Source organism: Nematostella vectensis, chromosome 15 (assembly GCF_932526225.1).
Source record: "Nematostella vectensis chromosome 15, jaNemVect1.1, whole genome shotgun sequence".
Taxonomy (NCBI): Eukaryota; Metazoa; Cnidaria; class Anthozoa; order Actiniaria; family Edwardsiidae; genus Nematostella; species Nematostella vectensis.
In genome coordinates, this window is record NC_064048.1 from 4,360,656 (window position 1) to 4,374,161 (window position 13,506).

The 13,506-nt window shown below is 41.8% G+C and overlaps 2 protein-coding genes across 3 annotated transcripts in view; both read right to left on the bottom strand.

Moving 5' to 3' along the window:
- Positions 1-1,237: 1,237 nt before the first annotated feature.
- On the bottom strand, positions 1,238-2,971 carry LOC116619997 (transcription factor SOX-7). Its single transcript, XM_032385411.2, has one exon. The coding sequence runs from the start codon at positions 2,447-2,449 to the stop codon at positions 1,535-1,537; it is 915 nt and encodes a 304-aa protein (XP_032241302.1). The 5' UTR covers positions 2,450-2,971; the 3' UTR covers positions 1,238-1,534.
- A 3,122-nt stretch (positions 2,972-6,093) lies between these two features.
- Positions 6,094-13,506, bottom strand: part of LOC5515660 (acetyl-CoA carboxylase-like) — a 76,306-nt gene continuing 68,893 nt past the window's right edge. For both annotated transcript variants that reach the window (XM_048722387.1, XM_048722386.1), the window contains exons 62-69: positions 13,279-13,457; positions 12,360-12,481; positions 11,131-11,210; positions 9,809-9,874; positions 9,085-9,185; positions 8,221-8,290; positions 7,619-7,749; positions 6,094-6,534 (exon numbers count right to left, since the gene is read on the bottom strand). In XM_048722387.1, the coding sequence (XP_048578344.1) occupies positions 6,381-6,534; positions 7,619-7,749; positions 8,221-8,290; positions 9,085-9,185; positions 9,809-9,874; positions 11,131-11,210; positions 12,360-12,481; positions 13,279-13,457 (903 nt within the window). In that variant the 3' untranslated portion in view covers positions 6,094-6,380. The remainder of the gene's footprint in view (positions 6,535-7,618; positions 7,750-8,220; positions 8,291-9,084; positions 9,186-9,808; positions 9,875-11,130; positions 11,211-12,359; positions 12,482-13,278; positions 13,458-13,506) is intronic.

Sequence of the window (13,506 nt, forward strand, 5' to 3'; positions counted from 1 at the left end):
GGCTATTACCATCGTCTGTCACAAGTTGCCTTACATGTCAACGACTTCGATATTGCCTTTTCTTCCCAGAGGCGGGGTTACACCGAACGAGTGTGAAAAACACGGAATTTATAACCATTGCCAGTGCTATGTTATGCTATTGTATACATTTGTGTCGATCTCGCATTAGCCTGCATAGCGTCTCAATGGAAGGGGGGAATGCATTTGAGCTAGAGTCGCAATATAGGCCTAGTACACTTGGGTAGGCTTATACACTTATGAAGCTTTGTTGAATTTGCACTTTAATCTGCCTGACTGACACTTGTATTGCGATTGGTTTTGCGCGTTCCCTGCACATAGTCATTGCGTTAGTATTAGTACATACGTTTGCCCGGATCACACTTGGATTGTTATTGCTTTGAGCTTGATCGGAACATACTGGCATTGCTGTTGCTTTGCGCTTACAAGCTTGCGTTCGCCTTATTCATACTGGTGCTAATGCGTTCGTCTTGTTCACATCTGTGTTAGCATAGCTTCCGCAATTGTCCTGCAAACTTGTGTTACTTTATCATTTTACGTTTTCTCTGTAAACCCCTGTAATGTTATTGATTGGAGTTTTCTCTGTAAACCCTTGGATATGCTATTGCTTTGAGTTTGCCTTCGCTCTAAAAGGCTCAGACAAGCATTTCTATCTCGTTTTCTTTCGCCCTCTTACAATTGTATTTGTTCTCCTTTTACGTTTCTCAATATACTACAAAAAGGATATCAAGCAATTACAACTCCACCAAGCTCCTGCCGTTTTAAAACAAAAGGGTTTCTTTTCCATGATGACCGCTCATTAAAGAGCATGGTCTTGTTCTAGTTTCATAAGGGCACTCGCTTATCACAAAATAGCAGGTAACATTTGAAAAATACTTATCCACTGGTCGTCTATGACTCATAAAGGCACTCGCTTATCGCAAAATAGCGGGTTATATTTGAATGGGGCATCCACAGGTTTAAAGAGATCCGCTTATGACAAAATAGCGGGCAATGCCTGAATAGGGTATCCACTGGGCTGGTATACACCGGTCGCTTTGATACGCCTTCATCACCAGTTATTAGCCTAAGAGCGCAACTATTCTGCAAAGAACATAATGTAGTTTTAATGGCCCCTTCATCGGTTTCGTCTGAGAGCTAGACTAGGGCTCGCGGCTGATACGCGTGCACGCAACGGAAATAATTCTTTTCAAGGCTGTTTAATATTGCTAGCATTACATGCTGGTGAAAATGCACTTTTTATTATCAGCTTATGGTAATTAACCGCACGAATACACCACTTGTTCCTTTCAACAGCAATAAAATAGATTCAACACAGGGCCATGCACTATTTCAATCAGCGTTTCCTGCCGTCTGGGTGAACCCTCCGTACAGAAGTCTAACCTATCATTCTACGTGTATCGTAATATGGTTCAAGTATGCTTTGATCAAGCCGTGAAGGTCCAACACGACCAGCATATGTACACTAGCCGCGATAATAGGACTACTAAAAGTCTACTAATCAAGTAATGAACAGTTAATAAGGCTTGAGATACATATCAAACTCATTACGGTCTAAATCATCGCAGAGTAAGTCCGATAATTGTTCCAGGACCGGTTCGGGTTCTGGTCTTCTTTCTTCGCTGTCTGAGTTACTATATTCGCTTGTAACTGAACTGAACCGGCAAGAGCTCCGTGGCTCAATCGCGTGTTCTGTTTGCCGGCGCGCTGAGAGTCTCGGTCCACGGATACAAGACGCGCGCGGCGCGTACACCTCACATCCTTCCTCCTGTTCCGTTTTTTCTAGATCTTTTTTCTCCTGGATTCTAGCTTGCGGGCAGACGGTGTCCGGTGGATAGTTCTGCGCCATACTCGTCCCGTTAAGTTTAACGCACGAGTACCTTCTTTGAGGTCCGTAATGGAAACCCTCGGCGCTTACCGGTCCATACTCACTGCTATCCGTGCCATACTGGTAGTAATGCCCGGGATCCATAAACCCATCTGGGCTGTACGGAGGCTCTATGGGAAAAGCCTCATGTGTGGATGCCAGCCCTCTGTTTGTCACCATCGTGTTTATAAACGAAGAATCTATAAAGCTAGACATTATCCTCTGTCCGTTCCTTCTATCTTGTCGTCCTCGGCGTTTAGGAGTGTACCTATAGTTTGGATGTTCCTTCATGTGTCGAATACGCAAGCGCTCGGCTTTTTCTACAAACGGCCTCTTGTCCTTGGTTGTGAGCTCGTTCCACGCTTTGCCCAATAGTTTCGAGATCTCCGCATTGTGTAGCTTAGGATTCTCCTCCGCAAACTTACGCCTCATCACTTTGGCCCATATCATGAACGAGTTCATGGGCCTCTTAACGTGTGAATCATCTTCCTCGTCCTCGTATCTGTGTCTGAGCGAAGGGATACCTCCCCATCCGGGATAAGACTCTGGGTACCACATAACCATATACGCCTATACTCTACTGCTCTATAGTCATGACTGGAAATTCTACTCTAGCAAGCGAACACGGGCTATATAAAGCTTCAGCCACAAAACTAGATAGGGGGTAGGACAGGAATTCGCGCTGTATCCCACTGACCGAGTCCAGTTGACATATAGCCGTCATTAAATGGCGCACGGGCCGATGGTGCGTCTAGATTTTTGCTAACGGCTTCGGGCATGGCGGATTTCTCCATGTCAAGATCACAGCTGACAGATCTAAGCTTTAAGAGCCGAGGAAACCCCTTCTGGTTTATTTCAAAGTAGCGAAGGGCTCTTTGTTGCGCCTTCGGACCGCTCCAGCCAGGGGCGATATTGCGTGACTTGGATAACTGGGTTGCAATAGCGGAAATGACTCTTGACTCGAGTAGGTTTCGTATATTGCCGAGTGTCGCCGTTTAGAAGGGTTATATCCGTAAAATAGCGAGCACAGTTTATAGATCCGGTATAAGTGGGCTGCATAAGTATCGATTGTGCACTAATCGCAAATAGTATCCTCTGGGGTGCGCACACACGCCGCAAAACACGACGAACCTGTAACTTTAGACGCGCCACGCGTAAGTCAGGCGAGAAAAAGATCAAATTATTTCGTGCACTTTATTTCCTGGGCACGCAATGTGTTTTTTTCTCTTTGCAATGAAGATCAACGAATATCAGCGGAACCTCGGGGTACTTACAAAAGGGGCGATAAAGCCGGATAACGATCTACTTCCCTCAAGGTGAAAGTTTTATTTTTATCCCCGCAAAGCGTAAACAGCGTCACCCCCGCGCCACCGTGAAATGCGGCTACTTGTACTGACGACAAATAGAGTCAAGCTCAAAAGGAAAACGGCCAAGAAATCCTCTCTACAGCCTTCATAGGAATGATATAGTTTCTCCAGGAATGTGTCTTTAGCTCTTGTTTCATGTTGCTAACTAGCTTGCTTACACTCTTTTTTAATGGTTAGTCTAGTAGATTAGCGTTGCGAATGTATTGTTTGTTTGGCGAGATTTACGGGGGCGTTTTTGAGTGGACTGTAACAAGGATTAACACAAGCGAATCTACTTGAGAGAGATTTATCCTGACCTGTCTCAACTTCAGAGTAGAGGATTTTGTTATCATTATCTAAACAAACAGTGAAGAATTGAAAAGGCCGTAGCTCTTTAACCGAGGCTAGCGCTAAAGGTAGGCGTCGTAGGGAGAGGAATACTGTTCACAATTAAACTTGCTGTTAAGGAAAAAGGATCGGGCTTGTTATCAGTTTTTAGCGGTTTGGGGGGTTGGCGATTTTCTTGTCTACTTTAGATCGATTTCGGTCCTAATCACATCTTGAATAAAACTAAAACTAAACTAAACTTTGCACGTCACTAAAACGCATATATTTCGATTTCAAATGTCCTGACTCTTGTGCTATGATTGCCGTTTCGGGGGCATTTGAGTTAGAGTTGATATGGCAAAGAGTCCAAAGTAAAAGATCAAAAGAAAAAAAAAATATTAAAAATAAATAATAAGGAAACGAAATACCACACTAGATACTTATCCCCGTTCAACTCCTGGCGTAAGGTAAAATGGACTATCTCCCGGAAACGAAGACTTGGACGCTTGGGTTTGACGTCTGAGCGCCGTTTGGATATAGGGTTACAATTGCTAATAAAGTCAACAAGAATCGAATGTTTGTGATGCTGGATGATATAACAAGACATTTTCTAGCGCTTTTCGGAAAAAAATTCATGACTTCATGATATTTTAAATTTTTATTTGCTTTTGTCGTAACCCCCCCCCCCCCCCCTTCAGTAGCACGAATTGCTAGATTATCAAAAACCTCATGGTTTATTCTATACTCTAGCAATAAAATGGAACCGTTTTTATTGTAGTATGGATTGAGTATCATAGTGATTTAAGTGGATTTAAATTCTAACTTTATTTGCATTGATTTTTTTTGCGGCAATAAACAAATCGGATCAGGGTCTTAAAGACAACCATAACTATCTAAAACAATAGCAGTCTTAGCGTTTGCGGCGTTTGAACCTTTCCAACATAGCGATAGCTCACTGTTCTCGTCTTAGTGAATTTCCAACAGTTTTACATCCTGTGTCCTCACCGTGATCCTGTGATTCCAAGTCAAGTAAACAAATAACAGCAGTTACTGAAATTAATAACAGGGCAAACACTCATAGAGCCTCCGGGCTTGCACAGCGGTCTACCTCAGATTAAATTAAATCTTGCAGGGAGGCTATGGGACGTCGCCCGGGGCTCGCCGGGAAGACGCGTGTCAGTCTCTTCACAAACGAGAAAGTAATGAAATGCCCAGGTTGTTGAAGATCTGATTAGTTGTTCAGTCACGCGCCACGACATAACGAGCTGTCCATGTGTGATATACTTTTTAGGTTTTGGCGGGAAAATGGTGGAGCGCGTGCTATGGAGGCCACAGGGAGCCCGTTTATGCATGCAAGCACTGAGTCCACGTGAGACAGACTGCTTATGTTATCGGGAGACGACAGCTGTCAACGTGACCGAAAAAAAACATTCCAAACTACTGTAGAAGCAATTAAATGAATAATGTTCAAAAACAATAAGTGAATTTTAAAAGCACACTAGCATATAGAAATAATGTGCTAATGTTCACTTAAGACTCAGTAAAAGAAAGAATAAAAGGAAAGTCCGTTCTCCAAATTGTTCGACAATGTTGTTTTGAATGCTCGTTAATTTAGAAAATATAGTTATCCCTGTATTAGTTTACAATTATAAAAAAACTGAGCCTTTTTTATTAGTGATTAGTGGATTTGGGTTCATTGCTGAGAAGAACTTCATATTTGCATAGGGTTCCATGCCGACAAAAACCTGCGCCACGCCAGTGGGGTTGAGGGCGGCTCAGGGTTAACACTAAAGTTAGTTTACATTTCGAAAGACCGAGAGGGCACGCTTTGTTCGATCTAATGACTGTTTACCGGGATAAAATGCCGCCATTTTCTTTGGACGATGCACTTGCACATGCTTTATTCTATACTCTAGCAATAAAATGGAACCGTTTTAATGGTGGATTATCATAGTGATTTAAGTGTATTTTTAAATTTAAAAATTGCTACTTTATTTGCTTTCTTTGCGGCAATAAACAAATCGGATCAGGGTCTTAAAAACAACCATAGCTATCTTATACATTGGCAGTGATCACTGTGATCATTTCCTTCTTTTAAACAGCGTGGTTACTGGAACTAGTCTTTGCATACGAAGAAAACAACAGGAGTGCCAAACTACAAAGAGATAATAGAATGAACGATTCCGGTGGATGGGTCAAGCCGAGCACCGGTATATTAGCACTCTCTCTGTTTACTTTGCCACGGGACGATTCACATGACCATGCAAATTTTGGTCCCAAGCTCCCTATGCCCGGCGCGCGCAGCTAACTATGAGAAGTCTTTTAAAAAGAGCCCTGAGATCTGATAAGAGTTTCCATTGTCGTGCCTGTTGTTTCTCGTTGATTTGAAAAACGGTCATTCGCTTTTTTCACACGAGATTCTTCAGAGGAATCCCCCTAGGAATTCGTCGGAATACAGTGTTTGAATCTAAAAAAACATACGGAATTTTACGCCTCAAATCTGAAAGAAACATCCCCACCCACGTCTTATGAAAATTTTCAGATTAAGATTCGCTTTTTATTAGATAAAAATAGTGGTATCTTATGGCCGCTGGCCATGTATAAACCAAATAGTGCTTCGTTTAATTTAAGATAATCGTTTGTTGACACAAGAAAGTTTGAAATATCGGCAATGTCCTAATAGTTCGGTATAGCGAGGGAACTGTGAGTTAGGGTCTTCATTACAAGCCTCCATTGCGGCCTTGATGTCCAACATAGCAAAGGGTGCCATGTATTTGTGTATTTAGCAGAAGACTCCGCGAATGCCCGGAGTAGCGAGGGTGCTATGAGCTGTTTTCCCCGTTAGAAGTTTCTACTGCTGCTCTAGCGTCCAGTGTAGTGAGGATGCGCGAAAGCTCTGCACGCTTACTTGAGCTCATTTGCTGGGTGATGTGCACGATGGAGTCCATGGCAATCTCGGGGTTCTCTTGAACTAGCCTGTTGACAATCATCATCAACATCACCACTATCATCATCACTAACATGATCACTATCATCACTAACATCATCACTATCATCATCACCATTATCACCATCATCACCATCATCACTATCATCACCAACATCATCACTATCATCATCAACATCATCATCACTAACATCACCAACATCATCACTATCATCACCAACGCTATGACGTCATGGATGCATAGTGCTAGGCGTTACTCATGTCTTGGTCTGTCTGAGGACCCTTATATGGTATTATGACGTCATTGACGCATTGTGCTAGGCGTTACTCACGTCTTGGTCTGTCTGAGGACCCTTATATGGTATTATGACGTCATGGATGCATAGTGCTAGGCGTTACTCACGTCTTGGTCTGTCTGAGGACCCTTATATGGTATTATCACGTCATGGATGCATAGTGCTAGGCATTACTCACGTCTTGGTCTGTCTGAGGACCCTTATATGGTATTATGACGTCATGGATGCATAGTGCTAGGCGTTAATCACGTCTTGATCTGTCTGAGGACCCTTAAATGGTATTATCACGTCATGGATACATAGTGCTAGGCGTTACTCACGTCTTGGTCTGTCTGAGGACCCTTATATGGTATTATGACGTCATTGACGCATTGTGCTAGGCGTTACTCACGTCTTGGTCTGTCTGACGACCCTTATATGGTATTATGACGTCATGGATGCATAGTGCTAGGCGTTACTCACGTCTTGGTCTGTCTGAGGACCCTTATATGGTATTATGACGTCATGGATGCATAGTGCTAGGCGTTAATCACGTCTTGATCTGTCTGAGGACCCTTAAATGGTATTATCACGTCATGGATACATAGTGCTAGGCGTTACTCACGTCTTGGTCTGTCTGAGGACCCTTATATGGTATTATGATGTCATGGATGCATAGTGCTAGGCGTTAATCACGTCTTGATCTGTCTGAGGACCCTTAAATGGTATTATCACGTCATGGATACATAGTGCTAGGCGTTACTCACGTCTTGGTCTGTCTGAGGACCCTTATATGGTATTATGACGTCATAGATGTATAGTGCTAGGCGTTACTCACGTCTTGATCTGTCTGAGGACCCGGTCCCGCTTGGTCCACTTGATGTTATCCCGTATGACGGAGCCCTCCTCTTGGTCGAGCTCTTTTTCCAGCCACTCAGCTACGATCTGGTTATTACTCCACTGGTAGGACTACACATGAGATCAAATGTCACAATCACTTCAGGATAGGGTTACAGAAAACACTAGATGCAGGGGGGGGAGGGTGTGCAGGTCCCATTTTGGTTCTCAATAGACGTGCTATTTGTAGACAAAGCTATAAAGCATTAAGATAGTCACTCTGCTATGTAGCCAAATCCAACAATAAACGTCGCGTGGGGATACTGCAAAGGCGTAAAAAAACCCTTTTTGGTTTTTCGGGGGTGGTCAGAGTTTTTTCAGACAATTCCCTCCCTTTCCCCCCTCCCCCCGGAAAAAAGTGAGGTCCACCCCATTTCGCACCCCCCCCCCCCCCAATAAAAATCCTGAGTACGGACAATGGTTAAAATTACTTTTAAGGTAGGACTTTACATAGGACAAAAGATAAACAAAATGAGTGAATAGTAAATATGGATAAACAAATAAATGAATGAATGGATTGAATGAATTGTTTTTTATACTGACCATTGCTGTGCCGTGAGCTTCCAAAAATAGCCTCTCGAGAGTCGACTTTAGAAGTCCAGTCGACAGATCACTAGGGATCAACAGTATTACATTAAAGGAATGTTTTGTTTTCGTTTCGTTAGATTCGACGAACAGCTCCTTTGCTTCCTTCAATTTTGGTCGGTTGAAACATAAAGTTAGAAAGCTCCTCGAGCGAGAGTTGAAAGTGCTCTTTTCCTAGCTACATGGAGGAACGCAACACGAATGACTTGTTTGCGAATTACTCCGCATCTGACGTAATGGAAAAACAGCACAGCATCCCAAAGCATCCTAAAGGCTCGTACGTTACCTAACGCTAACAGGCCTAAAAACTGTATACACCGGGAGCAAGAGTGTTAAACTTGACAGGAGCTGTAGTACAATCAAACAATGCACATTCGTTGCTGTAGTTTCAATACAGATCTGTTTTGTAGACCAACACTGATGACCAACTACTGTTTAATAGTTCTTATATACTTTATATTTATAGGGCATCCCTTTTCTTTCATGTATAAATTGATTAGGACCCCACCATTAGATATCTGACGGGTAAGTGGGATAAAAAACCTAAGTAACAAAAAAAGCTTTAGAAAAAAAAGTCGAACAAGAAAACCGTGGCTATAAAAAGCCCAAACAAACACACAAACAAACAAACGAACGAACAAACGAACTAACGAACAAACAAACAAAAAAACAAACAAACAAACAAACGAACGAACGAACAAACAAACGAACAAACAAACAAACGAACAAACAAACAAACAAACGAACAAACAAACAAACGAACAAACAAACAACAGCCCGTATAAAGTAGGCCCTGGCGTGCTTGCCTTTAGCTGCCTTTACCTGTTAGCTGACTTGAGCATTGCCTTGACCGTCCGCTCAAGCAGAATTCGCTTCAGCCGCCAATAAAAGAACACCCTGGATTTCTTCCATTGCAAGATATCCTGTTGGGGGATGTTGCCGTTAAGATTCTTGGTGGGAGATGTTATGGTTTACGGTGGTTGAATTGACATTTGTAATGAAATAGCGATTACAAGCATTAGAACATGTTATTCTGCACAAGATTCGATAATTGGAAATGCTACCAGGCTCACATGGTTGAAAATGAAAAATCAATGACGTTCATGGAAAATAAATGAAAATTATTAAAAAATAATAATATCAAGCAAACCAATATGAGGAAAAACAAACAAACAATAATATAAACCACAACAATATTATACATCGCGCTGAATCAAAGATCCAGAGCCTTAAAGCCGCATTGTCACCAGTTTACTTCCGGAGGTCTGACGGAAACCTCAACCGTTAAAAGACAAAAGAATCTATTAAAATCCGAGATATTTAACAGGCCATCCGCTCTAAATTATCAATCACTTCCTCAAAGAAACTTCCAATAGACACACTGCTTTCAATATTTTGAAATATTTTTCGCGTTTTCCGTTAAAAATCATCGGATATTGTTAGGTAATCGACCGGAAGTAAACTAGTGACAATGCGGCTTTAAGGTAAACGCCGACCTACCAAATTCTTACCCCAGCTGTATCATAATAGTTATGTGAGTACTTACCGACACAACCCCCTTCTCCAGCATACGCCCTGGTGTATCGTGAAGATCAGCAAATTCAATGGCCACCTGGGGAGAGAGAAATTATTAATTACAGTTCATGCAGCGAGGTGTGGTGATGCGCTAGTCGGGCAATCGCCACGGTCATTTTATGTCATATGCCATATCAGGGTAATCGCCACGGTCATTTTATGTCATATGCCATATTAGGGTAATCGTCACGGTCATTTTATGTCATATGCCATATTAGGGTAATCGTCACGGTCATTATAGGTCATATGCCATATTAGGGTAATCGTCACGGTCATTTTATGTCATATGCCATATTAGGGTAATCGTCACGGTCATTTTATGTCATATGCCATATTAGGGTAATCGTCACGGTCATTTTATGTCATATGCCATATTAGGGTAATCGTCACGGTCATCTTATGTCATATGCCATATTAGGGTGATCGTCACGGTCATTTTATGTCATATGCCATATTAGGGTAATCGTCACGGTCATTTTATGTCATATGCCATATTAGGGTAATCGTCACGGTCATTTTATGTCATATGCCATATTAGGGTAATCGTCACGGACCTTTTAATGTCATATGTCATATTAGGGTAATCGTCACGGTCATTTTATGTCAAATGCCATATAAGGGTAATCGTCACGGACCTTTTAATGTCATATGTCATATTAGGGTAATCGTCACGGTCATTTTATGTCATATGTCATATTAGGGTAATCGTCACGGTCATTTTATGTCATATGCCATATTAGGGTTATCGTCACGGTCATTTTATGTCATATGCCATATTAGGGTAATCGTCACGGTCATTTTATGTCGTATGCCATATCAGGGTAATCGTCACGGACCTTTTAATGTCATATGTCATATTAGGGTAATCGTCACGGTCATTTTATGTCATATGCCATATTAGGGTAATCGTCGCGGTCATTTTATGTCATATGCCATATTAGGGTAATCGTCACGGTCATTTTATGTCATATGCCATATTAGGGTAATCGTCACGGACCTTTTAATGTCATATGTCATATTAGGGTAATCGTCACGGTCATTTTATGTCATATGCCGTATAAAGGCAATCGACACGGTCATCTTATGTCATATGCCATATTCGGGTAGTCGTCACGGCCATTTTATGTCATATGCCATATTACGGTAATCGTCACGGTCATTTTATGTCATATGCCATATTAGGGTAATTGTCACGGCCATTTTATGTCATATGCCATATTAGGTTAATCATCACGGTCATCTTATGTCATATGCCATATTATTTATTGCCATATTAGATGTTATATTCCATACCTGTTGGTACATTGGCAGTAGCTCGTCTTCGCGATCTTTCAGTTTCTTCTCCAGACTTTTACGATCTCTCATTGACAAGTCTACAACGTTTCGATTTAAAAAAATGTTTGGGTCATTGAATGGCTCAAAGATGCCGAGAGATATGAGCATTGTCAAGGAAAGAAAAATTAGGTTATACAATCACTAAATGCAATAAGAGGTTCTCAATAAACTTAAAACCAGGAATGAATTCTATAAAACATGCACTTTTAAAACATTTTGATTGGGGGAATATCCTGAACTTTAGGACCAGACAATTTTCAACTTCAATTAATCATGAGGCAAGTGCGTGCATGCGTGCGTGCGTGCGTGTATTTCTTTTTTTTTTTCAGAGTAAAAACAGTTTAAGAATAGTTTCGTAAATAATACTATTGTCACAGAAGTATGCACTTCTTCAATAGCTGCTGGCGTTTGCACGGGACTTAAAGTTATATAATGTTGTTTAGGGCATTCAATTTGCCAAAATAAGCTAGACGCAACTCAAAATTAAACATGGACCAACTGGACCAACTGGGCCAACTGGGCCAACTGGACCAACTGGACCAACTGGGCCAACTGGACCAACTGGGCCAACTGGACCAACTGGGCCAACTGGACCAACTGGGCCAACTGGACCAACTGGACCAACTGGACCAACTAGACCAACTGGGCCAACTGGACCAACTGGACCAAGAGGGCCAGAAAGTGCATGCGTTTTTTTTGTTGAAAACTTGAGAGGAAGACGGCGACTAGAACTGCAGTAAACAATTGAAAATTCAAAAAGCCAGACGTCAAATGAAGCCTGGCAAACGTTAGCCGTCATCCTCCATTTTAAAATCGTGAACGATTTCGAAATCGTTAAGGATTTTTGGAGTCGTTCACGATGGCCCAGGACGGTGAACTGATCCAAACTCTCTATCCTCACTATGATAACATACACCTATTTCAATAAAAATGCAAAAGACGAATTGCGGATGACAAATTGGCAGTTCTAAGACCGTTAACTGCTTAGTTTAATTATTTGTAAAAATATAGATATTATATTCTTACAATATATGATGAGTAATCTAACCGTAGAAATTATTTAAATCTTCCTACATTTAAAATATGACCAGACGTTCAAATATTATAAGCCATTGTATATCGGCGGCAGAACTGCCATTCCACAATTTTAATTTGTCATTAGCGCTGACAACGTATTAGTTGTATACCTGGCGAGGAGAGCGCGAGACACAGCTCAATGTGCTTAGCGTCCAGTCTACGCATCGACTTCACCAAGTCTTTCCGCCTGAACTTAATTTCCACAGTCCCAGTAGGCTCTAAAACATTCCCTCTGAAAAAGAAACAGAGATGTATTCATAGTCCATGAAGGGTAAATGTAAAAGGGAAGACCCGGAATTCAAAATGTGTAGAGTGGAAACTTAATCATGGTTTCGGAGGTGAGTTTGTGTCAAAAGTTACATCGATAGCGTGTTTGAATCGAACATGTGATTGCCAAATCACATTAATGAATGTCACCTTGATAAACATGATTGTCTGAAAAGGCTTGTTGATTGTCTTTGTTTATGTTAATAGCACTAATGAATTTTCTATTTTTTTTTATAACTGATTGTCCAAACGTGTAAACGAATTTTCGGTTGCATGCAAAAGAATGTTCATTCCATTCGAATGAATGCCCAATTGCGTTATTGATTGTCCGTTGATGCTATTGAATGTTCGCTGGCTCGATATCACGACTACTGGGGTATTGGCATGATATAGTGAGAGGGGAGGGGGTAGTAAATTATATTCATAACTCGGGCTCTATACCACGACTACTGGGGTATTGGCATGATATAATGAGAGGGGAGGGGGTAGTAAATTATATTCATAAATCGGGCTCGATACCACGACTACTGGGGTATTGGCATAATATAGTGAGAGGGGAGGGGGGGGTGTAAATCATATTCATAACTCTGGCTCGATACCACGACTACTGGGGTATTGGCATAATATAGTGAGAGGGGAGGGAGGGGGTTGTCAAGTTACGCATTGAGTGCTTTTCTTCTTATGCGGTGGAGTACCTAGATATCTTTCCTGATAAGAACTCTACTCGTGCTATAGGTGTTCTACTGTTGTTTGGGCACTTACTTGGCCTCGGCGTCTGTGTACATCTCCATGGCTTCTGGGTTGATGCTGGGATCCAGGACTACCCATGCTCCACCGCGCAACTCGCCATTCGGCAGCAGGTAGATGAAGACGGGCTGTTCGTAGTTACGCAACGCATCCACGATATAAGCACCGTACTTCAACACGGATTCGTACATGTCCTAGAAATACAAAGCTTTAGTCACGCAACGCATCCACGATTTAAGCACC